Source organism: Eleutherodactylus coqui, chromosome 4, assembly GCF_035609145.1.
Source record: "Eleutherodactylus coqui strain aEleCoq1 chromosome 4, aEleCoq1.hap1, whole genome shotgun sequence".
NCBI classification, from domain to species: Eukaryota; Metazoa; Chordata; class Amphibia; order Anura; family Eleutherodactylidae; genus Eleutherodactylus; species Eleutherodactylus coqui.
This window is the reverse complement of record NC_089840.1, coordinates 49,152,870-49,176,312: the sequence shown is the minus strand read 5'-3', so window position 1 is coordinate 49,176,312 and position 23,443 is coordinate 49,152,870. Positions and strand designations below refer to the sequence as shown.

The following is a 23,443-nucleotide window of genomic DNA, read 5'->3' as shown; positions in this document are numbered from 1 at the left end:
AAAAACATAATACTTGCCTTGTGTTCTGTTGTTGTTGTCATCAGGGGGGTCATCTCCCAGCAGGCTCTCTTCTTCCTCTTCTTTCTCCGACGAGCCGCCCCGCTCCAGGATTGTGCGCATGCACAATGGAGAGGTGCAGTTCAGCCAGGACGGATGGGCCGTCCACAGCAAGCACTGCTTGTGACATGTTAACTGTGGGCGGCCCGTCCGTTCACCTCGGAAGTTGCTGATGGACGGGGCAGAGCAGGAAGCTCTGCTTCTACAAGCTACAGATGAAGAAGCCGGATGGAGGGGACATGCCTGGCGATCAGTCCTGGCCAGGCAAGGTGAGCAAATTTTTTTTTTCATGTCAAAACCCCTTTAAATAACAGTCAGAGAAATGATAATCCTAATACTATTTTCCTACATCTCTCATTAATCTCTCCGTGACACTGTCCTTTCACACCAAAGCTCATTGCCCATAAACAGCGCAGAGCTATCCCTATGAATGACTCTGTCTAAAATACTATCCCTGAAAGAGGAGAGTACAAGGATTCAGCAAAGAGGCTAAAAAAGGAATCCTGAAATGACCCAAAGCAGACAGAAAGAAACAAGGAAAAATTAGACAAATCCCAAACTAGAAAAAAACTAATTGGACTAGAAAACCAAGGAGGAAGACACACTCCAGTCCTCACGACCTCCCCAACAGGTCATTATTTATGGCTATCCTATAGAGAGAACACCTGTGGTAATGTCTGAGGCACTGACAATAATTATATCATCTGTGCAATATTATGGAAATCCTGAAAACCTCATCTACTGTGGGTCATGAGGACTGGAGTTTGGGAAAGACTACACTGATTGGACAGACCAGCAACAAGACTAAGCGGTGTGGTTAGCTGATCCCCTCTAACTGGCCATAGCAACTGCCTCAACAACATTTTAGAAAATGAGAGATAATGATGCAAGAGGCTTTCTCCTGCTGGTCATAACATATTGAGCTGCAATACCACACACGACCAGGGGAAAGGTGGGGTGCTGTTTACGGAAGAAAGTGTACATGTTTTCTAATCCTTGATACTGAGCAGGCCCACCTGTCACTGGAATTATCTCCAATCTTCTAGAAGAGCTTTCCACATGAATTTTGAATACTGGTTGGTGTTGAACCAGCAAAAGAGCAATGAGTAGGTTGTACAATGATGCTGTGATGAAAATCAGTGTCATTATAGATGTGTCATGTCTAAGTGCAAAGTAGACAAGTTACTTGGCTAGGTGTCATCATTGTCATGTTGAACACTCAATGCCACCCCTCCCTCCTTCCCCACCCCAAATCTCCCATTGATATCAAAGTATTACCTGAGATACGGCAGTTTCCAGATGACAAGGCATATTAAGATTAGGAGAAAACTGACCACAGATCCCAGTACCACATAGGGAATCCAAAGTGACTTTTCTGTTGTAGGGAAAGACATCAAATTTTAGATTGGACCAGGCAAATCTTTAAATTCCCGAATTAATAACTATGTTTTGGTCTTGCATTGATACAGTTGTATGAAGTGTTGTTCCTGCTACTTTCTATTAGTACCATTTTGGCACATATATAGTATTTATTCAACTTCATGCATTTAAAAATATGGGGCAAGCAAAAAAGCAACTATTCTGTAAGGTGACCAGACATCCCAATTCAGGCGGGACATTCCCACTTTGGAGAGGGGGGGGGGGGGGGGCGTTGCTGCAAGCACACACAGCAGCTCAGAGAAAAGGAACAGGGGTGCTCTGAAGATCAGGAGGAAGTAAGTATATCAGTTTCAGGGGGCCTCAATAACTACTGGGGCTACTGTGGGGTCACTACTATATCAGCCCCAGTAGTAATAGTATTACTACTGAGGCCACTGTGGGGGCCACTATTACTACTGAGGCCACTGTGGGAGTCACTATTAGTACTGAGGCCACTGTGGGAGTCACTATTAGTACTGAGGCCACTGTGGGGTTACTATTACTACTGGGCCCAATTTAGGGGACACTTAGGGTATGTTTACATGTGTCGAAAATGCTGCGGAACGTCGCACTAGAAATTTTTGTGGCAAATAACGTAGCATTTACACATCCAGTAAACAGTCAAAATCTACATCATTGGTACAAATTTTGGCTGGAAATTATTTGCGTATCCACAGCTGATTTTATACTGTGCTCCCGTCTTCTGAAGGCTTCTCGCTGTCAGTGCTCCCCAGCTTCTGATTCCCAGCTCCCTGGTCAGGTGCAGCGGCGTTGGTCAGGTGATATTGGTCAAGTGAGGCCACTGCAGGCCGCTGGAAACTGGAAGCCAAAGAGCGCTAACAATAGGAACTTTCAAAGGAGGTGAAGGGGAGTGCCACATAATATGAAATCAGCTGCAAATATGTGGATTTCCAGTCAAAATCCACTGCAATGGTACGGATTTGGACTGTTTTTTGGATGCAGAAATGTTGCAGAATTTCCTCCTGTTCTTTTTGGAAACAGCCCTGTACATTTTATAACGACGGAGTTAAAATATGTTATGATAAGCCCCGCCCCATGACCACACCCCTCTGTCCTGCTTTGAACCTGGGAATATCTGGTCACCTTATATTTTGCCATGTTTAAATGGTCACTTTCGTTTTAATAAACGTATGTTTATGTGATAGCCAATATGATCCACATCAAAATTGCAATTCAAGTTTACTAAAATTGATGTTTTCTGCCTGAAAAATCACTCCAATGTTCTGGCCACTGCCTGTTGTCAAGCGATGCCTGTCTCTAGTAACAAGAATAACAAGACAGAACATATGAAGTGTGGCAGCCTGTACATCCTGCTATCCTGAGCTGCTACACAACATGCCTTGTGAGTTCTCTCCTCTACTGCTGTCAGCACTGACCAGTAAGTAGACATTATTCACCCTGTAAAAACCCTCCCTTGCTGCTCTACAAGCCTGCTTTGTCTAAGGCTGCCTGTCCATGGGCGTTGCAATATCCCGCGACAGAGAACCTTCCGCCGCCGAGGAGCAGGAGCCAGCTGCTGAATCTCCACGGTGAGACTATCTGACAGATAGGCTCACCGCGGAGAATCGTAGCAATTCACAGCATGCTGCGATTTGCCGGCCACGAGCTGAGAATCGCTATGATTCTCCTCTCATAGACAGGAGGTTGAGCTTTCCATAGTAACTCTATGGAAAGCGTTCACTGCGTTCCCTGCGGATTATCGCCGCGGGGAACGCAGTGAAAATTCGCCCGTGGGCAGGAGCCCTTACAGCTGGGGAATACTTGTGCTAATTCTGTAACTATTAGAGATGAGCGAACACCAAAATGTTCGGGTGTTCGTTATTCGGAACGAACTTCCCGTGATGCTCGAGGGTTCGTTTCGAACAACGAACCCCATTGAAGTCAATGGGCGACCAGAACATTTTTGTATTTCGCCGATGCTCGCTAAGGTTTTCATGTGTGAAAATCTGGGCAAATCAGGAAAGTGATGGGAATGACACAGTGACGGATAGGGCAGGCGAGGGGCTATGTGTTGGGCTGCATCTCAAGTTCACAGGTCCCACTATTAAGCCACAATACCGGCAAGAGTGCCCCCCCCCCCTCCCAACAACTTTTACTTCTGAAAAGCCCTCATTAGCATGGCATACCTTTGCTAAGCACCACACTACCTCCAACAAAGCACAATCACTGCCTGCATGACACTCCACTGACACTTCTCCTGGGTTACATGCTGCCCAACCGCCCCCCCCCTCCCCCCCCCACAGCGCACACCAAAGTGTCCCTGGGCAGCCTTCAGCTGCCCTCATGCCACACCACGCTCATGTCTATTTAGAATTGCGTCTGCCATGACGAGGGACCGCAGGCACACACTGCAGAGGTTGGCACGGCTAGGCAGCGACCCTCTTTAAAAGGGGCGGAGCGATAGCCCACAATGCTGTACAGAAGCAATGAGAAATAGAATCCTGTGCCACCGCCATCAGGAGCTGCACACGTGGGCATAGCAATGGGGAACCTATGTGCCACACACTATTCATTCTGTCAAGGTGTCTGCATGCCCCAGTCAGACCGGGCTTTTTAATTCATAGACACAGGCAGGTACAACTCCCTATTGTGAAGTCCCTGTCGACCCACAGCATGGGTGGCTCCCTGGAACCCACCGGCGGTACACAGAAATATCCCATTGCATTGCCCAACACAGCTGAGGTAGTAATGTCGTGCTTAATGCAGGTGGGCTTCGGCCCACACTGCATGCCCCAGTCTGACTGGGGTTCTTTATAAGTGTACAGATGTAGTAAAAACTCCGTGTGCACCTACAGCATGGGTGGGTGCCAGGAAGCCACCGGCGGTACATAGAAATATCCCATTGCATTGCCCAACACAGCTGAGGTAGTAATGTTGTGCTTAACCCTTTCCAATCCAATTTGTATATGGTTTTCCTAGGGGGCTTACTCTTTTTCTGCTGTTATACAACGGCGCTATATGCTGGCTAAAGCCAGTACTGCATGAGCTGACACGTAGGATAGGCTCCGACAGCAGAGAGGCTGGCAATATACAGTAAGAGAACCCCGACGGACGTCTACCAACAACGGAGCTGTACAGCCTTAAACCCTAATGTCTTCACAGGTCACACAGTGGACTGGAAAGGGTTAATGCAGGTGGGTTTCGGCCCACACTGCATGCCCCAGTCAGACTGGGGTTCTTTACAAGTGGACACATGTAGGTTAAACTCCCTGTGGACCCACTGCCTGGGTGGGTGCCAGGAAGCCACCGGCGGTACATAGAAATATCCCATTGCATTGCCCAACACAGCTGAGGTAGTAATGTCGTGCGTAATACAGGTGGGCTTCGGCCCACACTGCATGCCCCAGTCAGACGGGTTCTTTAGAAGTGTACAGATGTATTAAAAACTCAGTGTGCACCTACAGCATGGGTGGCTCCCTGGAACCCACCGGCGGTACACAAAAATATCCCATTGCATTGCCCAACACAGCTGAGGTAGTAATGTCGTGCTTAATGCAGGTGGGCTTCGGCCCACACTGCATGCCCCAGTCAGACTGGGGTTCTTTACAAGTGGACACATGTAGGTTAAACTCCCTGTGGACCCACTGCCTGGGTGGGTGCCAGGAAGCCACCGGCGGTACATAGAAATATCCCATTGCATTGCCCAACACAGCTGAGGTAGTAATGTCGTGCGTAATACAGGTGGGCTTCGGCCCACACTGCATGCCCCAGTCAGACGGGTTCTTTAGAAGTGTACAGATGTATTAAAAACTCAGTGTGCACCTACAGCATGGGTGGCTCCCTGGAACCCACCGGCGGTACACAAAAATATCCCATTGCATTGCCCAACACAGCTGAGGTAGTAATGTCGTGCTTAATGCAGGTGGGCTTCGGCCCACACTGCATGCCCCAGTCAGACTGGGGTTCTTTACAAGTGGACACATGTAGGTTAAACTCCCTGTGGACCCACTGCCTGGGTGGGTGCCAGGAAGCCACCGGCGGTACATAGAAATATCCCATTGCATTGCCCAACACAGCTGAGGTAGTAATGTCGTGCGTAATACAGGTGGGCTTCGGCCCACACTGCATGCCCCAGTCAGACGGGTTCTTTAGAAGTGTACAGATGTATTAAAAACTCAGTGTGCACCTACAGCATGGGTGGCTCCCTGGAACCCACCGGCGGTACACAAAAATATCCCATTGCATTGCCCAACACAGCTGAGGTAACGTCAGCTGTAATGCAGGTGGCCTAAAAATTAATTTGATTACACTGTAGGCGAGGGCCCACAAAAATTGCTGTATCAACAGTACTAATGTACATCCCAAAAATTGGCCATGGCCAGCCAAGAGGGCAGGTGAAACCCATTAATCGCTTTGGTTAATGTGACTTAAGTGGTAACTAGGCCTGGAGGCAGCCCAGTGTAACGAAAAATTGGTTCAAGTTAAAGTTCCAACGCTTTTAAGCGCATTGAAACTTATAAAAATTGTTCTGAAAAATTATTTGAGTGAGCCTTGTGGCCCTAAGAAAAATTGCCCGTTCAGCGTGATTACGTGAGGTTTCAGGAGGAGGAGCAGGAGGAGGAGGAGGAGGAATATTAGACACAGATTGATGAAGCTGAAATGTCCCCGTTTTGGATGGTGAGAGAGAACGTAGCTTCCATCCGCGGGTGCAGCCTACGTATTGCTTACGTATCGCTGCTGTCCGCTGGTGGAGAACAGAAGTCTGGGGAAATCCAGCCTTTGTTCATCTTGATGAGTGTTAGCCTGTCGGCACTGTCGGTTGACAAGCGGCTACGCTTATCTGTGATGATTCCCCCAGCCGCACTAAACACCCTCTCCGACAAGACGCTAGCCGCAGGACAAGCAAGCACCTCCAGGGCATACAGCGCTAGTTCAGGCCACATGTCCAGCTTCGACACCCAGTAGTTGTAGGGGGCAGAGGCGTCACCAAGGATGGTCGTGCGATCCACTACGTACTCCCTCACCATCCTTTTACAGTGCTCCCGCCGACTCAGCCGTGACTGGGGAGCGGTGACACAGTCTTGGTGGGGAGCCATAAAGCTGTCCAGGCCCTTAAAGACTGTTGCACTGCCTGGGATGTACATGCTGCTCGATCTACGCACATCCCCTGCTACCTTGCCCTCGGTACTGCGCCTTCTGCCACTAGCGCTGTCGGCTGGGAATTTTACCATCAGCTTGTCCGCAAGGGTCCTGTGGTATAGCAACACTCTCGAACCCCTTTCCTCTTCGGGAATCAGAGTGGGCAGGTTCTCCTTATACCGTGGATCGAGCAGTGTGTACACCCAGTAATCCGTAGTGGCCAGAATGCGTGCAACGCGAGGGTCACGAGAAAGGCATCCTAACATGAAGTCAGCCATGTGTGCCAGGGTACCTGTACGCAACACATGGCTGTCTTCACTAGGAAGATCACTTTCAGGATCCTCCTCCTCCTCCTCCTCAGGCCATACACGCTGAAAGGATGACAGGCAATCAGCCGGTGTACCGTCAGCAGCGGCCCAAGCTGTCTCTTCCCCCTCCTCCTCATCCTCCTCATGCTCCTCCTCCTCCTCCTGTACGCGCTGAGAAATAGACAGGAGGGTGCCCTGACTATCCAGCGGCATACTGTCTTCCCCCGCCCCCGTTTCCGAGCGCAAAGCAGCTGCCTTTATGGTTTGCAGGGAATTTCTCAAGATGCATAGCAGAGGAATGGTGACGCTAATGATTGTAGCATCGCCGCTCACCACCTGGGTAGACTCCTCAAAATTACCAAGGACATGGCAGATGTCTGCCAACCAGGCCCACTCTTCTGAAAGGAATTGAGGAGGCTGACTCCCACTGCGCCGCCCATGTTGGAGTTGGTATTCGACTATAGCTCTACGTTGTTCATAGAGCCTGGCCAACATGTGGAGCGTAGAGTTCCACCGTGTGGGCACGTCGCACAGCAGTCGGTGCACTGGCAGCTTAAAGTGATGTTGCAGGGTGCGCAGGGTGGCAGCGTCCGTGTGGGACTTGCGGAAATGTGCGCAGAGCCGGCGCGCCTTTACGAGCAGGTCTGACAAGCGTGGGTAGCTTTTCAGAAAGCGCTGAACCACCAAATTAAAGACGTGGGCCAGGCATGGCACGTGCGTGAGGCTGCCGAGCTGCAGAGCCGCCACCAGGTTACGGCCGTTGTCACACACGACCATGCCCGGTTGGAGGCTCAGCGGCGCAAGCCAGCGGTCGGTCTGCTGTGTCAGACCCTGCAGCAGTTCGTGGGCCGTGTGCCTCTTATCGCCTAAGCTGAGTAGTTTCAGCACGGCCTGCTGACGCTTGCCCACCGCTGTGCTGCCACACCGCGCGACACCGACTGCTGGCGACATGCTGCTGCTAACACATCTTGATTGCGAGACAGAGGAGGAGGAGGAGGAGGAGGAGGAGGGTGCTTTAGTGGAGGAAGCATACACCTCCGCAGATACCACCACCGAGCTGGGGCCCGCAATTCTGGGGGTGGGTAGGACGTGAGCGGTCCCGGGCTCTGACTCTGTCCCAGCCTCCACTAAATTCACCCAATGTGCCGTCAGGGAGATGTAGTGGCCCTGCCCGCCTGTGCTTGTCCACGTGTCCGTAGTTAAGTGGACCGTGGCAGTAACCGCGTTGGTGAGGGCGCGCACAATGTTGCGGGAGACGTGGTCGTGCAGGGCTGGGACGGCACATCGGGAAAAGTAGTGGCGACTGGGAACTGAGTAGCGCGGGGCCGCCGCCTCCATGATACTTTTGAAGGACTCCGTTTCCACAACCCTATACGGCAGCATCTCAAGGCTGATGAATTTTGCGATGCGGACGGTTAACGTTTGAGCGTGCGGGTGCGTGGCGGCGTACTTGCGCTTGCGCTCGAACACTTGCGCAAGCGACGGCTGAACGGTGCGCTGAACTACACTGCTGGATGGGGCCGAGGACAGCGGAGATGAGGGTGTGGGTGCAGGCCATGAGGCGGTAGTGCCCGTGTCCTGAGAGGGGGGTTGCATCTCAGTGGCAGGTTGGGGCACAGGGGGAGAGGCAGGGGTGCAAACCGGAGGCGGTGAACGGCCTTTGTCCCACCTTGCGGGGTGCTTGGCCATCATATGTCTGCGCATGGTGGTGGTGGTGAGGCTGTTGGTGTTGGCTCCCCGGCTGAGAACGTGAGGGTAGCAGAGTTATTATAACTCTGGCAGAGCAGGTATTTTTTTTCCCAATTAAGGAAAGCAAATGGCGAAGCCAGCAGTAAAGCGTAGCTGGGTGCGTATGATTTAGCAATGTTTTTCACGCAGCTCACACGTGTCCACCGCCCGTAAGGACGGACACAGGCTGGACAAATAGATTTGTTTCCACTTGTTTTTCCACCAAAAGGCAGCACTGCGTATATTCTATGAATAATAACTGTGTTGTGGCCCTGCCTATACAATTCTTTCCCTGCAGTATCAATGGAGGGTGGAATGCTCTGCAGAGGCGATTTTGAGAAGCCCAAAAAAAATGCAGCACAGCTAACAGCAGCCTGGACAGTACTGCACACGGATAAATATGGCCCTAGAAAGGACCGTTGAGGTTCTTGAAGGCTACACTCACTCCTAACACTCTCCCTGCCTATGCAGCACTTCTGTCCCTAATGCCGGGTGCAACGCTCTGCAGAGCCGATTTTGAGAAAAAAAAATGCCACTGCTAACAGCAGCCAACACACAGCTATCAGTGGCCCTAATAAGGACCTTTGGGGGGTCTTGAAGCCGACACTAACTACCAATTCTTTCCCTACAGCAGCTCCGGTATAAACAGCACTGTCCCTCATCTAACTCACCAGGCATCTGAGGCGAGCCGCGGGAGGGGCCGACTTTTATATTAGGCGAACACCTGATCTCGCCAGCCACTCACAGCAGGGGGGTGGTATAGGGCTTAAACGTTGCAGGGGGAAGTTGTAATGCCTTCCCTGTCTTTCAATTGGCCAGAAAAGCGCGCTAACGTCTCAGGGAAGGAAGTGAAAGTAACCAGAACACCGCATGGTGTTCGTCACGAATAACGAACATCCCGAACACCCTAATATTCGCACGAATATCAAGCTCGGACGAACGCGTTCGCTCATCTCTAGTAACTATGCATGTATGAACAGATTTTATTGTGCCCCTGCTGATAACAGAGAACTGCAGATTGGTTGACAGCCAGTTACAAGTATCATTACTGTGCACTTTGTGGTCGAATCACAGTTTTAATTGCAGCCAAAACTGTGATTTGACTGCGAAGTGTAATTGCACAGTAATGATACTTGTAACTGGCTGTCAGCAACTTCTACCAATCTGTTCATTGCAGAGCTCTGTTATCAACAAATCGCACAATGCAATCTGCTACATGCAGCGTTCACTGTAGAGCTTCTGATAACTACTGCTGCACTTTGCTATTAGTGGGACAATCTTCCCCTCCATTATGTCTGTCTGCTTGTTCCCTCCAGGGAAAACTTAGAAGGGGATGCAGCATTACAACAGCCCTGCAGCCCCTTCATTCTTAGTATTTGTGGAGGTCCTGGATGTCAGCCCCCACTGAAAATAAAGTGATGGCATATCCTAACGATCTATTATCACTTTAGAAGATAGAAACGCACCTTTAAAATCGTTTATTTGCCCTAAATAAGTGCAAATATTTAAAGCCCATGATGTTACAGTTATGGGAATCATAGATATCTGGGTGATATATTATACAAATGTTATTAAATAATATACACTCATTGTCAAGCACCTAGGAGGAGTTGTAAGAATCTAATACAAGTTTCTCTGTGTGATTGTAACGTTGTTATAAGTAATTACAATATCAAAGTAAAAGGAGAATTTATTGCGAAAAATTGACCTCTTGAAGGGAGGCTCTAGTACCCTGTTGGGCCGCCTCTAGCTTGGATACAAGATGTGATACGGGCAGGCATGGAGGCTCTAGTACCCTGTTGTACCACCTCTACCTTGGATACAAGATGTGATATGGGAGGGCATGGAGGCTCTAGGACCCTGCTGTACCATCTCTAGGTTGGATACAAGATGTGATATGGGGGGCATGAAGTCATACAGGTTCCATATGTTATCCATCGGAATATTGGTCCACATTTTCTGTTACTGGGCCTCTAGATTATGCAAACCTGGACGCTGTCGCAGTTATAGTCCCACATGGTCCTATACATGTTCTGTTGGTGATAAATCTGGTGACTGAGCAGCCACGGAAGTGTGTCAATGTTGTGGGGGCTTCTGTGACCCCCTTGTGTGTGCAGCCGAGCATTATCCTGCTGGAAAATGCTTCTTGGAAGCCGCCATCAGAGGAACACATGTGGCTCCAGAATGTCCTGAATATATCGCTGAGCCGTCATTGTCCCTCGTACCACTACTAGGGGGGACCGACGGTTGTTTGCGATGCCACCCCCCCCCCCCCCCATCACACCAGCAGGGGGCAGTGTGCCGCTTCACAGCAGAGGAAGGAGCTGATTGTGCTTGTCGAACAATTAGACGATCCTCTCTACTGGTGATGTGTCGAGTGCGTCCTGAGCCGGGTTGCCTTGTGTGCCCTCATACATCCATTGGTCCCAACACCCCCTAACAGTCTGGTCAGAACGGCCTGGTGGAGGACAATTCATTGATAGAACCATCCAGCTTCTCACATCCCAATAATGCGCCCCTCTCAAACTCTGGTAACAAGGTGAAATCTCTTCTTTGTGCCGTAGAGGATTCTAGTGGTCATCAAGCTCTACACAAGCAGGAGAAGAGGTCACTACACACAAGGAGCCTCTAAGAGCCTCTTATAGGCCAAGAGGGGAATCACTTTTAGGGCCTCAGGTGACAAGACCGTGCATCTAATCACACCACAACTCTAAGCATTTACATATCTGTCCAAGATGTATCTGCAAGCAGCAAAAGATCAACTCCTTTTAAGCACTTGTTTTTTTTTGACAATGAGTATGTATTTTTTAAAAAATGTTCTTTACGTAATATTTAACCAATCTCTGATTGTCTCCATAGTCAGGTTTGATCACAACATTGATGCGCTGAACTATTGGTATAGTTTTTCTGATCCTAGCAATTTCAGCAGTAGTGTGACTGTGTATTACTGTTGCACTTCTACCAAGGACTGCATGAAGACAGTGACAAGGTCCATTTGGTCCCCTTGACATAATATTTTGTCAAGGTGCCCAAGCTATCCCATGCCCTTGACATTCTATTACTTCAATATGTGGAAGGGGTTAATCATTTTGAACATTTCATGGAACCCTTGTGACCATCTGGATGCTCATGATTGTAAGGTCAATAAAATGCCTTGAATTGCCCAAGACCTGATACTATAGCACAGCTGAAAAAAAGACATATGCCCATCTCTTTCAGCCTATTATCCCCCAATGTTGATCCAGAGGAAGGAAAAAAAATGAGGTAGAAGCCAATTTTTCTAATTTTAAGGAAAAAAATTCCTTCCCAACTCCAGCCTGGCAATTATATATTGTAACGCTCAAGAAACGCGTCCAGGCCCCTGTTATACTCTCTTAGTAAGTTAGCCATCCCCACATCCTCAGGCAGAGAGCTCCTTAGGCCTTATGTATACGCACGGATTTCCACCGCATAAAACACGGGTGATATCCGCGACGTTTTACTGCAGCTATTAGGTTCCATTGAACCTAATAGCTTAATGTACATGCTGCGGCATTCTACCGTGGAATTCCGCAGCATGAAATTACACACGGCATGTCCTATTTATCGCGGGGGTACGCACGGACGGTTTCCATTGTAGTCAATGGAAGCCGCCCGTCATGCTATACTTCCGCTGTAGCACTGCGGAAGTATAGCGTAAATACATGCACCGCCCACCGCCAGCCACGTCATATGGCGCCTCCGGCGCGTCATATTACACTGCTGGCGCGTCATGCGTTGTACTGCGCATGCGTGCCGGAATGTCATGCAGGACTTCGCACAGCAGATCCGGAGGTAAATATGGGGTCTTTGAGGGGGGGCGTTACGGACTCCGCTGCGGTATTCTGCTTGCGGAGCCCGTCACAGCCGTGTGCATAAGGCCTTAGTCTCACTGCTCTTACAGTAAAGAACCCCCTCCATGTGGGTGAAGAAACCTTCTTTCCTCTGGATGTAGAGGGTGCCCCCTTGTTAGTTACAATCTAGTGAAGGGCTAGATTATTTCAATTTTGAAATATTGCAGGAACTGATCCGCATGCAGATCAGGCACATCTTCTATCTATGTCAAAAATCTGTGATATCTTTGCAGATTTCTGACTCAGATTTTCATTGAAGATAGCGTTGGATTTTTCTGATGCAGAATATTGAACAAAACTAAAGACACTTCTTTATAGTTGAAAGAATGTATATTTTTGTAATTGACCAGAAATTTTAGTTAATACATTCATGAGAAAATTCTCCATTTGGCCTTCTTGTGCATTACATACTGCTTTCTACATCTCACCGCTGAGTTCAGTACTAGATGTATGCATCCTTGTGCAGTGAGGTCCCCCTTGTGGTGGCTGATTATAGGTAGAATATACAAATGTGCATAAAATGATATGAGCACTTACCGTTTAATTCGATAACTTCTTTCCATGGATTTATGAGTGTTGGATGAGAAACAACACAGGTCACTAAATTCCCGTTCATTCTCTCTCTACTCAATGTGCTGATCACTGACCACGTCTGGTCCGGCTCTTCCACTATTGTAGTGTTTATATCATCTGAATGTGGGATCCAGGAGATATTTGCAGGTGGATTCCCACCAATGGCGCCACATTCTGGAGTTCCATCACTGTTTAATTTAAGGAATGTAGACGGCTGAGCTGGGAAGGAGAATCATGTTTGGTTGTTAGTACAATGTTTAGAGTTTTTATACTCTATCATATCAGAAGCATCATGATATCCAGGCCAATATTTTTTTTTCTAGAAATCACCTCAGAATTGTGGCAAAACATTGAAAAAAGTCATACTCACCTCAACCAATTTCCCCCTGCTCCTATTCTACCAATGCCCCTCTGCTCTCCACTTTCCACCATAGCAGCGATGATATTCCACCATAGGGACATTTAAGTACTGCAGTTAATCACTGGTCAATGTTGATTGGTGATTGGCTACAGAGGTCACATGTTCATAGTGTTGGTGATGTTATCACTGCAGCAAAAAGTGGAGGGCAGCAGAGGACTGTACATCAGTAGAATGGGAGTGGTGGGGAATCGGGTGAGGTTAGTATGGCATTTTTTAAACTTTTTGTCACTATTTCTAAAATTTTTTGGACTGGATAACCTATTTAAAGGAACATCCAGTGATCAGGATTTGATAATTGGGACCCTCAAAGATTCCAAGTATAGTGGTTCTCGGTTCCTGTTACTGGAAGTCACTTTCAAATAAAGGCCCTTTTACATGCAACGGTTATCACTTAATATTCGTTCAAATAGACAAAATGAGCAATAATTGTTACATATAAGCGCGGACAGTCCTGCACTATTCGTTCAGATATCATAAGTCAAGGATTTTAGGCTGACATAAAATCCATTGTTTGATCGCTAAAAATTCTTTCAGTTTGAATGCAGTACTTTCAGTGTTTCCAGGAGCCAGTGATGGTTTTGTTTTGCTTTGTATATACAATTAGTGCAATGTTTACTCAGGGAGGAAAACCTTGGAATGTGTCCACCAGATGTTTGCTCAGCTGGACAAAGTGTTTATGCAATAACAATTCCCAAAATGCATGCCCAACTAAACAAACAGCTCCTGGAGGAAAACACAGATGATTAATTAGCTAATGGAGTGATTTCTGTGCCTCTAATTGTATGCAAAACCATCGCTAAATCTTTCAATCTTTTGGCAGTTTGAGTGATTATCTTTTCATGTAAAAGGGCCTTAAAGCATTCTCAGGTATTCTTCATTAAAGTCTATGGAGGATATGAAAACTATCGATATAGTACAACACTTTTCAACCGCTGCATGAGATAAAATCACAGATGTGCACAGATCACAGAAGAGGCACTATAAGTGAGGCAACTGAAGGGGTATTATAAATGGGACCACAGAGGATTAAAACAAGATGTTCACACGAAACAAACCCTCCTATCAATCCCTTACAGATGATTCACCTTTCCAAAACTTTGGATACATTCAACAAAAATTTCCCATCCTATTTACCCCTTACCGAATTAGAGCATATCTCTTCGGCACAATGCTGCTCCAGTAGGAAAATATCTCTCCTTAAAAGGAAATTTATCACCGCACAAGCTGACTTCAGACCAACATTTATTACATCTTGGGAAAAGGAACTCAATATAAAACTGTCAGATAGCGAGGTGAAATGTATCTTAGGAAGCTCATATGACCATTCTAAATGCATAAGCCTACAGGAAAACCTTTATGAACTGCTAACAAGATGGTATAACTCTCCAGAATGCCCATTTGCCTATAAACTAACCAATTCCAATCTTTACTGGTAATATAATGATTATGTGGGCTCCTTGACTCATTTATGGTGGCCATGCCCGGTTTTAGACTTCTATTGGAAACAGGTGGAAAAAACAATATGTGATATAACTGTCAGAACCTTTAAATTCTCTCCTGAGGAAGTCATTTTGTCCAAGCCCACCACCGAATATAAGTCTTCTAAGTCTAACCTCATTATGCCTCTTATCATGACTACAAATCTTTTATCAAGCTCCTGTGACTCCAACCTACAGCACCCACTTTTGGGTCACTAAGGTAAATGAAATCCGCAGGTTTGAGGAGTTAACAAGTTGGGCCACCAGATCTCATGATAAATTTAGAGTTTTTTGGAAGCCCTGGAAGTTGATGTCATGATTTTCTTAATACTGGATATGGTGTCATATATGAAACAGCAAGATTGTAGAGATTACTAATTTCTGTATACTTTTATATCTGCTGTATGCTGCTCTTTTGCAGGTGTACACACCCCGAATGTGACCTTCTCTCTTCTCTTCTAGAGCTAGAATTCCGAAACAACTTTTCACTCAAAAACTTTGCTCTCCCTTCCCCAATTTCCCCCTCCCTCTTCCTTTTCTTCTAGCTTATCCCCTCCAATCTCTTACTTATTCCCCCCACCTTTGGATAAATAAGAAGTTTTGTTCTCTCACACTTGCATTGTATTTACAGGATGTTATATATAAGCATATGTATTGTGAGATGATTCGTATTGCATCTGTTCTTTGTATTACAATAAAAAAGTTTTTTATAAAAAAATAAATGGGACCACAGAGCGGGCACTGCTCTTAAGTGAGGCCATAGAAGGTGCATTATTACTTCGTGGGATCACATTGGGCACATTAGTACTATAGGAGGGAAGTTGAGAAGGGTATTAGAGGTATCAGAAGGATGTAGAGTGTGCAGAGATGAGTTATGGATGTAAAAACTCATTGTGGCAGTCTGGACCTAGATAAAGAAGAAAAACAGATGACTCAAATCAGAAAAGATGTCACATGTGATCACAGGAGATCAAGTTGGGCATGATACAGGAAGGAGGACAAAAATGTGCTGAGCCTCAACTTTGTCCTCTACTGTTCAGCCTGGCTAGGAAGGTAGGTGTGGAGTTCAGTGAGGCACCACACATGGGAGGCATCAATGGCATCAGTACAGTGAGGGAGTCACTTAGGTTAACTATTACTGTGAGGGAGGTGTCACTAATTAGCACTATTACAGAGGGGTTATAAAGGGTGTGGCTTAACTAAAAAAGGGGCATGGCTTAATGTAAAAATTAAAAAATTGTCACAGTGTACTTCATTGTCCAAAAGTTGGGAAGTATACCTCCCCTGCTGCTGTGAATATTCCCATGACCTAATTAAACCAAGTATATTATGCAGGAAATAGATGAGGCAGTATAAAAGATAAACATTAAAACTCACCTAATACTTGTAGTACAATGTATCTGAATACCGTGCCTGCATCATATACAACCTCACAAGTGTACGTCCCTTCATCAGATATCGCCGTATCGCTGATACTCAGTGATAAATTGTCGCTTCTCACCCTCGTACTGCAGTTGCTGTATGATATCTTATTATTGTCTGCATCTATTTTATATGATACTAAACAGCATGAATTATACAGACGAAGCTTCCATGTAACTCCTAGTAATGTGTTTCCAGGATCAGCCGCACAAAGTAGTACAACAGGCCAGCCTCTTCTCACCGTCACCACATCTGAAAGTAAAAGAAGAAGGTGATTACTAATAACATTTTAATGAGATTGTTCTTGACTTCAATATATAAGCAGTAGCATAGAGATTAGAGATGAGCGAACGTGTTCGGCTCCGCCCCTTTTCGCCCGAACACCGAACTTTGCGAGCAATTCCGTGCTCGGGCGAAAAAAGTTCGGGGGTCGCCGTGGCAGCGCGGGGGGGGGGGGGGGTGCGGCAGGGAGTGGGGGGGAGAGGGAGAGAGAGAGGGCTCCCCCCTGTTCCCCCGCTGCTGCCGCCCGCGCCGCCGCGCCTCTCCCCGCCCCCCGGCGCCCGCCGAAGCTTTACGCGCGGACACTGAAGTCCTCGGCAAAGCCGGTGTCCGGGTGCGTAAGTGTTCGTTAAGAACACGTTCGCTCATCTCTAATAGAGATAGCAATGCAGAGTGCTGTTCATTATATAATGCACAACTAGGGGATTGTTGATGTCTTGGGCTTACCAAGCCCAACTACAATTTTTCTCACTCCCTCAATTCACTAAATAAAACCACATGACATTGTGTGACCTTGGAAAAATTTATGTCTACAAAGTCTCTTTATTGAATAATTAACATACAAAGCAACTTTGTTAATACTTGTATTGCTAAGTTGAAAGGTAATAAGTTTGGATACAGCTTTAAAGAAGGACAAGTGGGTTCATACAACACAATTTATTCTAAAAAATTGGTGATACTTAAACTAATTTACATGAAACAGGTGATATTGCATACTTTTATAATATTGCTTCAGCAAAGGTTAAATACTGATACCACCAAGGAAGATACATGAACTCATTCATATTACACATGAATATACTTACAGCACATAAACTACATCTGTTCAGCTGAATGAACACTGATGCTGGACAGAGTCTCATCACCTTTGGAGTCTTTGGTCATCTTCTGTCCAATTTACCATCAGCTAGAGAAGCAGCTGCCAAAGACAGAGAACCCCTGGAAAACTACACTGTGAGCATCCTCTACTTAAAGGTTACAGACTTCTAACCATCCTGATTCTGCCCCAGATGTGTATGTCCAGATATTGATTGTTAGGTTGTGCGTCTGGGACCTGTGGTTCTATACGTTTCCATGAGCACAGCTTTACAGATGAGGGTTAATTGAGGCAGCCAATCCCCTCTGGTTTGCTACACGTAAATACCAGCATCTCTTGGTAGAAGATGCTGGTCATTTTACCCATTTTACTCTGTTGATGCACTCTGTGTTAATCCCACTCAGATCTGGTGAGTATTATTGTATCAACGCCACCAGGAACTCCTGGTGGAGTCAAGATTGACAGGGGGGTGACGCCCCCTGTCCCTCATTGGCTGCACATCTGTTAGCCCTGTAGGTCCTGCAAGACCACTACCGAATCCCAGCTGACAGCTATGAGCGTGGGATCGCATTGGGAGCGGTGAGCGGCGGAGCGGACGGGCAGCGGTGAGCATGGGAGCACACAGGCAGCGGTGAGCGAGGGAGCACTGCTGGGGGAGCAGAGAGGCGGCAGGGTCGGCCGGCACGGAGCTGTTAGGCGGGTGCTGGGAGACAGGACTCAAGCGGTGGCCGGCAGGCTCTTCCAGCTGCCACAGCACAAGTGCTGCCTACAGCAGCATTGCAATTGGTAAGCGGGGGAGTACGCGTCAGGGAGTTGCAGCGGGCCGCACAACGTTGACAGACGGCTGCTGAGGCCGACTCCTCCGATAACACAAATCGCTGCAGCGTGTGCATTGATGTGTGGCATCGGTGCAGCCTTGGGCTGAGGGTTTGTGGTCTTCTTAAGCGTACATTATTAGATGTTAATGATGCCATGTTACAGCGGTAACATGGCAGCATTTAAAGCTCACAATGTACGCCTAAGAAGACCACAAACCCTCAGCCTAAGGCTGCACCGCTGCCACACATCAATGCACACTGTGTGGCTAGGACCATACAGCCTTGACCCTATCGGGAGCTAGGGGTGTGAGAGGGGCATTCCTCCTGTCAAACTCCTAGCTTCCGGTGGCATCAAGATACAGTAATACCGAGCTGGTGTTATGTATGCTTGTCTGAAGTGTCTCCCTCACCTTCCCTGAGGATGGTCTAGAAATCTGTTGTCCCTCCCCTTCTTGCATTCTGGGGTTCGTGCATCAAGTAGTGTGTGGTATGGTGACCGTGCAGGTGCATGCACCTGCAGGTTTTGCTTTATCCCTTGGGAGGTGCGGCCTCCAGACATCTGATGTCTTCTATGTGTGTCAGATGGGTGATGCCTGACACTGTTCCCTGTATGTCAGCATGGTGGCTGACTCTCTATCCCCTTTGTGTGAGGACACTTGGACTAGCTATGGTTTACTATCTGTATTTATGTGAGTTCTGGGTGGGGTTCCTGTTCTATGTGGTCTGCATTACAGTGTGTGTAAGTGGGAACAGTGACTTGTCTTGTATGTCTGTGCAAGTGGCCAGACATGTGGTGTATGTGCAGTCCTGTTCTGTGTGGTATGCATGACCTTGTGTGTTGGTGTGAACAGCCACTTGTTTCATATGGTACGTCTGTGCAAGTGGCCAGATATAAGGTGTGAACAGTTGTGTTCTGAGTTCAGTATGCGTGAACAGTATTGTGTCCTGTGTTTTGTAGATATCTCCAGGTTCCTGGGATAGCCAGGTCTCAGATGAAGACAGGCTGTCTTTATCGGGACAATCACCCCGCTTTTAGGCAGGGGTTCCCCACTTTCCTAGATTAGCAAGGGACAGGTGTCCTTCCATCTTACCTGGAGAGGTGTAATTGGTCCTTGCAAATGCTGTATGAGTGTTGCAGTTTATTAGTTTATTACGTGCATCTGTGCTGAGGTGTGGCATTTTAGTGTACCTCATGGATGTAACTTTGATAACTTTGAAGCTAAAGGCCTATTTAAATGTAACGATTATTACTCAAAATTCATTAACGCAATGGCATATGGCATTAACGCAATGGCATAAGTAGAGATGAGCGAGCATACTCGCTAAGGGCAATTACTCGATCGAGCATTGCCCTTAGCGAGTAGCTGCCCGCTCGGAAGAAAAGGTTCGGCTGCCGGTGGCGGGCGGGGAGTGGCGGGGGAGAGCGGGGAGGAACAGAGGGGAGATCTCTCTCTCCGTCTTTCCCCCCTGCTCCCCCCTGCTCACTGCTGCAACTCACCTCTCACCCATGCCGGCAGCCGAACCTTTTCTTCCGAGTGGGCAGGTACTCGCTAAGGGCAATGCTCATCGAGTAATTGCCCTTAGCGAGTATGCTTGCTCATCTCTAACGATAAGCAAACAAAATAGTATACATTATTCAGTTTCCGACAGAACTAAGCTAATTGTTACTTGTACAACAGCTCTCAGTGTGCATTGTATGATGCTACGTCTACACTGGATGGCACCATCTGGGCAGTGTGTGCACTAGTTATCTGAATACTATCTACGTATTGTCTGTGTGTTACCTTTCTAAGCAGTATAGGACACTTCCTTTATATTATTTGCATGGTATGATTTCTGAAATTATTTTAGTTTTGCTGTATGTAATCATTCTATGTCAGTATAATTTGAGACCTACACTGAATGGGCACTATAGTAGACACTAGAGATGAGCGAACGTACTCGTAATGAGTACTTACGCACCCGAGTACCGCCATTTTCGAGTACTTCAGTACTCGCGTGTAAAGATTCGGGGGGCGCCGGGGGGCGGGGAGAGGCGCGGCGGTGCGGGGGGTAGCAGCGGGGAACAGGGGGGAGCCCTCTCTCTCTCCCTCTCTCCCCCACTCCCCGCTGCAACCCCCCGCGCCACCACGGCGCCCCCCGAATTTTTTCGCCCGAGTACGGAAGTACTCGAAAATCGCGGTACTCGGGCGAAAAAGGGGCGGGGCCGAGCACGTTCGCTCATCTCTAGTAGACACCCATCTGGTAGCACATTGGAACTTCTATGACCTTAGAACCACAGCAGCTCATCACAGCGTCAATCCTCAGGTATCAGAGTATGCAGGGTATACCAAGAAAACATTTCCCACACCATTACTCCACCTCCGCCAGCCTGAACTGTTGATACATGACAGGAAGGGGTCATCGATTCATGCTGCTTGTGTCAAGTTCTGACCCTCCCATCAGCATGGGGCAACATGATAATCGTTCCATGTAAAAGCACCCTTAAGTGTCAGAGTGAGCCCGCCTGCTGAGAGCTACAGGAGGTTCAATGTACCAACTTCACTGCTCACTGGCCTGCTTCAACTCTCGGTTTTCAGGACTGGATCTGCATGAGACAAGAGAGCAGTGCTGCTCCTGTATCGCGATTACGTCACGAGACAAACTAGATGACGCTGTTGCTGAACATGTAGTAGGCAGCCCTGGCTTTCATGTGGTCCTAAGGCTTCCTGAGAATTGTCAAAGCGTCCTTCCACCGAAAGCACCCAAGTTGTCAATATTTGGCTGGCCTATAATTCACTGTAATATACTTGCAGAGACTGCTAAACATTGAGGCCTCTCTGCACGGTTATGCAATTCTGTTATTTGCTGTTAAAAGTTGTCAAGCACCATGGTTAAATCTTTACCATCTTATTGCTGAAAGCCCATGGCTGCCATCTTCCAGCCATGTGACTAACCCTTCGTCTGCTACTGATTGGAGGTTAATGACTGCCCTGCACCGCTAATGACGACCCCTTGGGTCGAGAGGAATCCAACACCACCCTTAGTAGTACCTGTCAATGCTATCCCAGGACTCAAAGTAAGACGTACTCTCTAGGCTTGGTCTTTTCTGAGGGCCCCATCACTATGCAAGAGCCCTTTTCAGCTGATGCCTTTTGTTGACGAGTTGTTTGTTTCCACAAGGTAATTTTTTGCTGAATGTTCTTCCTCAATCACACAATTCTCAGAATACTCTCAATACAGTTTCATGAGATAACCCAACAAGGTTGTCAGTGTATGAAATCCCGGCCCCTGGATAGTCTAGCACTGATGACCACGCCTTGTTGGAAGTCGTCCAGATCACTCGATTTTTCCGATCTAATGTGGATTTACACTGAAACTGATTTACAGAAAGCGTGTCATTTTCTGCTGTACTCCGGGATCACATGCCTGATTGTATATAGCGAAGCTCCAATCGTGAAAGGGCTGGTGTCTCTAATAAAGTGACCATTCTGTGTAGAGTATATGGCAGTATGGTTTGAGCAGTACATGTTTGTACAACTTGTGCTCTTTGCCATTATATATGTTGATTAGTGAAAGAACAAGAGAGAAACACTCTTAAATCATGCACTGCGTCTTTAAGACCCTGCACAATGCAGAACACAGTTATCCATTGTGCTTAGAGTTTCCATTAAATATTTGCTCACACAATGCATCCTAAATACGAATTGTAATTCCAGAGTTGATGAATTTAATCCCATTTTGGAATAAAAAGTTAAAAACCACATCTCACCTGCACTATGTGAATAAGACTGAAGCTTTTTCCACTAAGGATGCATCAACATAGAAAACTGTGGTAAGGGAAACTCCCCAAACTAGACCTGCACTTGATTCTTCTCCTCTGTGGTTGGGTTACACATGCCCACACATGAACTTTAGATGAATTGGCAAAGTATAGTTTTGCTATAGAGTCAACTAGATACTAGAGAAATCCTTTTTGATATCCAGGCTGGTAACCTCCCACCAACGCAGGTTCAGGCTGAACCTACGGTTTACAAGAATTGCAGCTTTTCATAGTACAGGATGGTTGCGGTGCACATATATGTGACACGCTCTTCACAGGCTGTGTGCATTTACTTGCCATGTAATCGCTGCAGTTATGGGAATATTGAGCTTTCTGTATGATTGAGCTGTGATATTGTTTGCATCATTATCACTTTTATATAGTGGAATTATGCAGTGGGATAAACCTCCGCCAAAGAGGTGACATTTACGCCCTCCAGCTTCTATGTGTGTAGTACTATAACTGTAGCGGAGCTCTGGGTCTCTGCTAATCTGAGGCCTCCACCACCTTCCCCTTTACTATACCGATTTAACTTGTCTGTAATAACTTTCTACGATGAGTTAACTTGCCTTAAACCATTGAAAAGCAATTGTTCTCTTATCCAACACAACTTATTTAACCCCTAAAGGCGCATTGAGACGCAACAATGATTGCTCAAAATTCCCTCAAACGTCAGTTTGCGTGACAGTTTTGATCGATCATTTTGTATAAACTCTTAAGTAGTTACTCAGCTTCTTAAGAGTTTATTAGTGTGCAAATATAGCCTTTCGCTGAATGCAGATAACAGCTGGAGGTCTCTTATCTGCATTCAGCCCCTTTGTTCTCAAGCGGGACTGCAGCTGAAAGAATACTATCAGCGATATCCCGCTGAGAACTCAGTGTGCGGTCTGATAAGACACATCGCTGACTTTAAGCTGGCTTGAAGTCAGCAATGAATGAATAGTGCATGAAATGTGCAAGATGGGCACACATTTAGATGCAGCGATTATCGCTCAAAAGATGGCTTTTGATTAGAGATGAGCGAGCACCAAAATGCTCGGGTGCTCGTTACTCGGGACGAACTTTTCGCGATGCTCGAGGGTTCGTTTCGAGTAACGAACCCCATTGAAGTCAATGGGCGACCCGAGCATTTTTGTATTTCGCCGATGCTCGCTAAGGTTTCCTTGTGTGAAAATCTGAGCAATTCAAGAAAGTGATGGGAACGACACAGCAACGGATAGGGCAGGCGAGGGGCTACATGTTGGGCTGCATCTCAAGTTCACAGGTCCCACTATTAAGCCACAATAGCGGCAAGAGTGGGCCCCCCCCCCCTCCCAACAACTTTTACTTCTGAAAAGCCCTCATTAGCA

At 47.1% G+C, this 23,443-nt stretch overlaps 1 protein-coding gene across 1 annotated transcript in view; it reads right to left on the bottom strand.

Annotated features, from left to right (window-relative positions):
• The window catches only part of LOC136624598 (cell surface glycoprotein CD200 receptor 1-like), a 44,207-nt gene that overhangs the window by 7,988 nt on the left and 12,776 nt on the right, over nucleotides 1-23,443 (bottom strand). The window contains exons 2-4 of the mRNA XM_066598557.1: nucleotides 16,334-16,630; nucleotides 13,022-13,276; nucleotides 1,336-1,432 (exon numbers count right to left, since the gene is read on the bottom strand). Of these exons, the coding sequence (XP_066454654.1) occupies nucleotides 1,336-1,432; nucleotides 13,022-13,276; nucleotides 16,334-16,630 (649 nt within the window). The remainder of the gene's footprint in view (nucleotides 1-1,335; nucleotides 1,433-13,021; nucleotides 13,277-16,333; nucleotides 16,631-23,443) is intronic.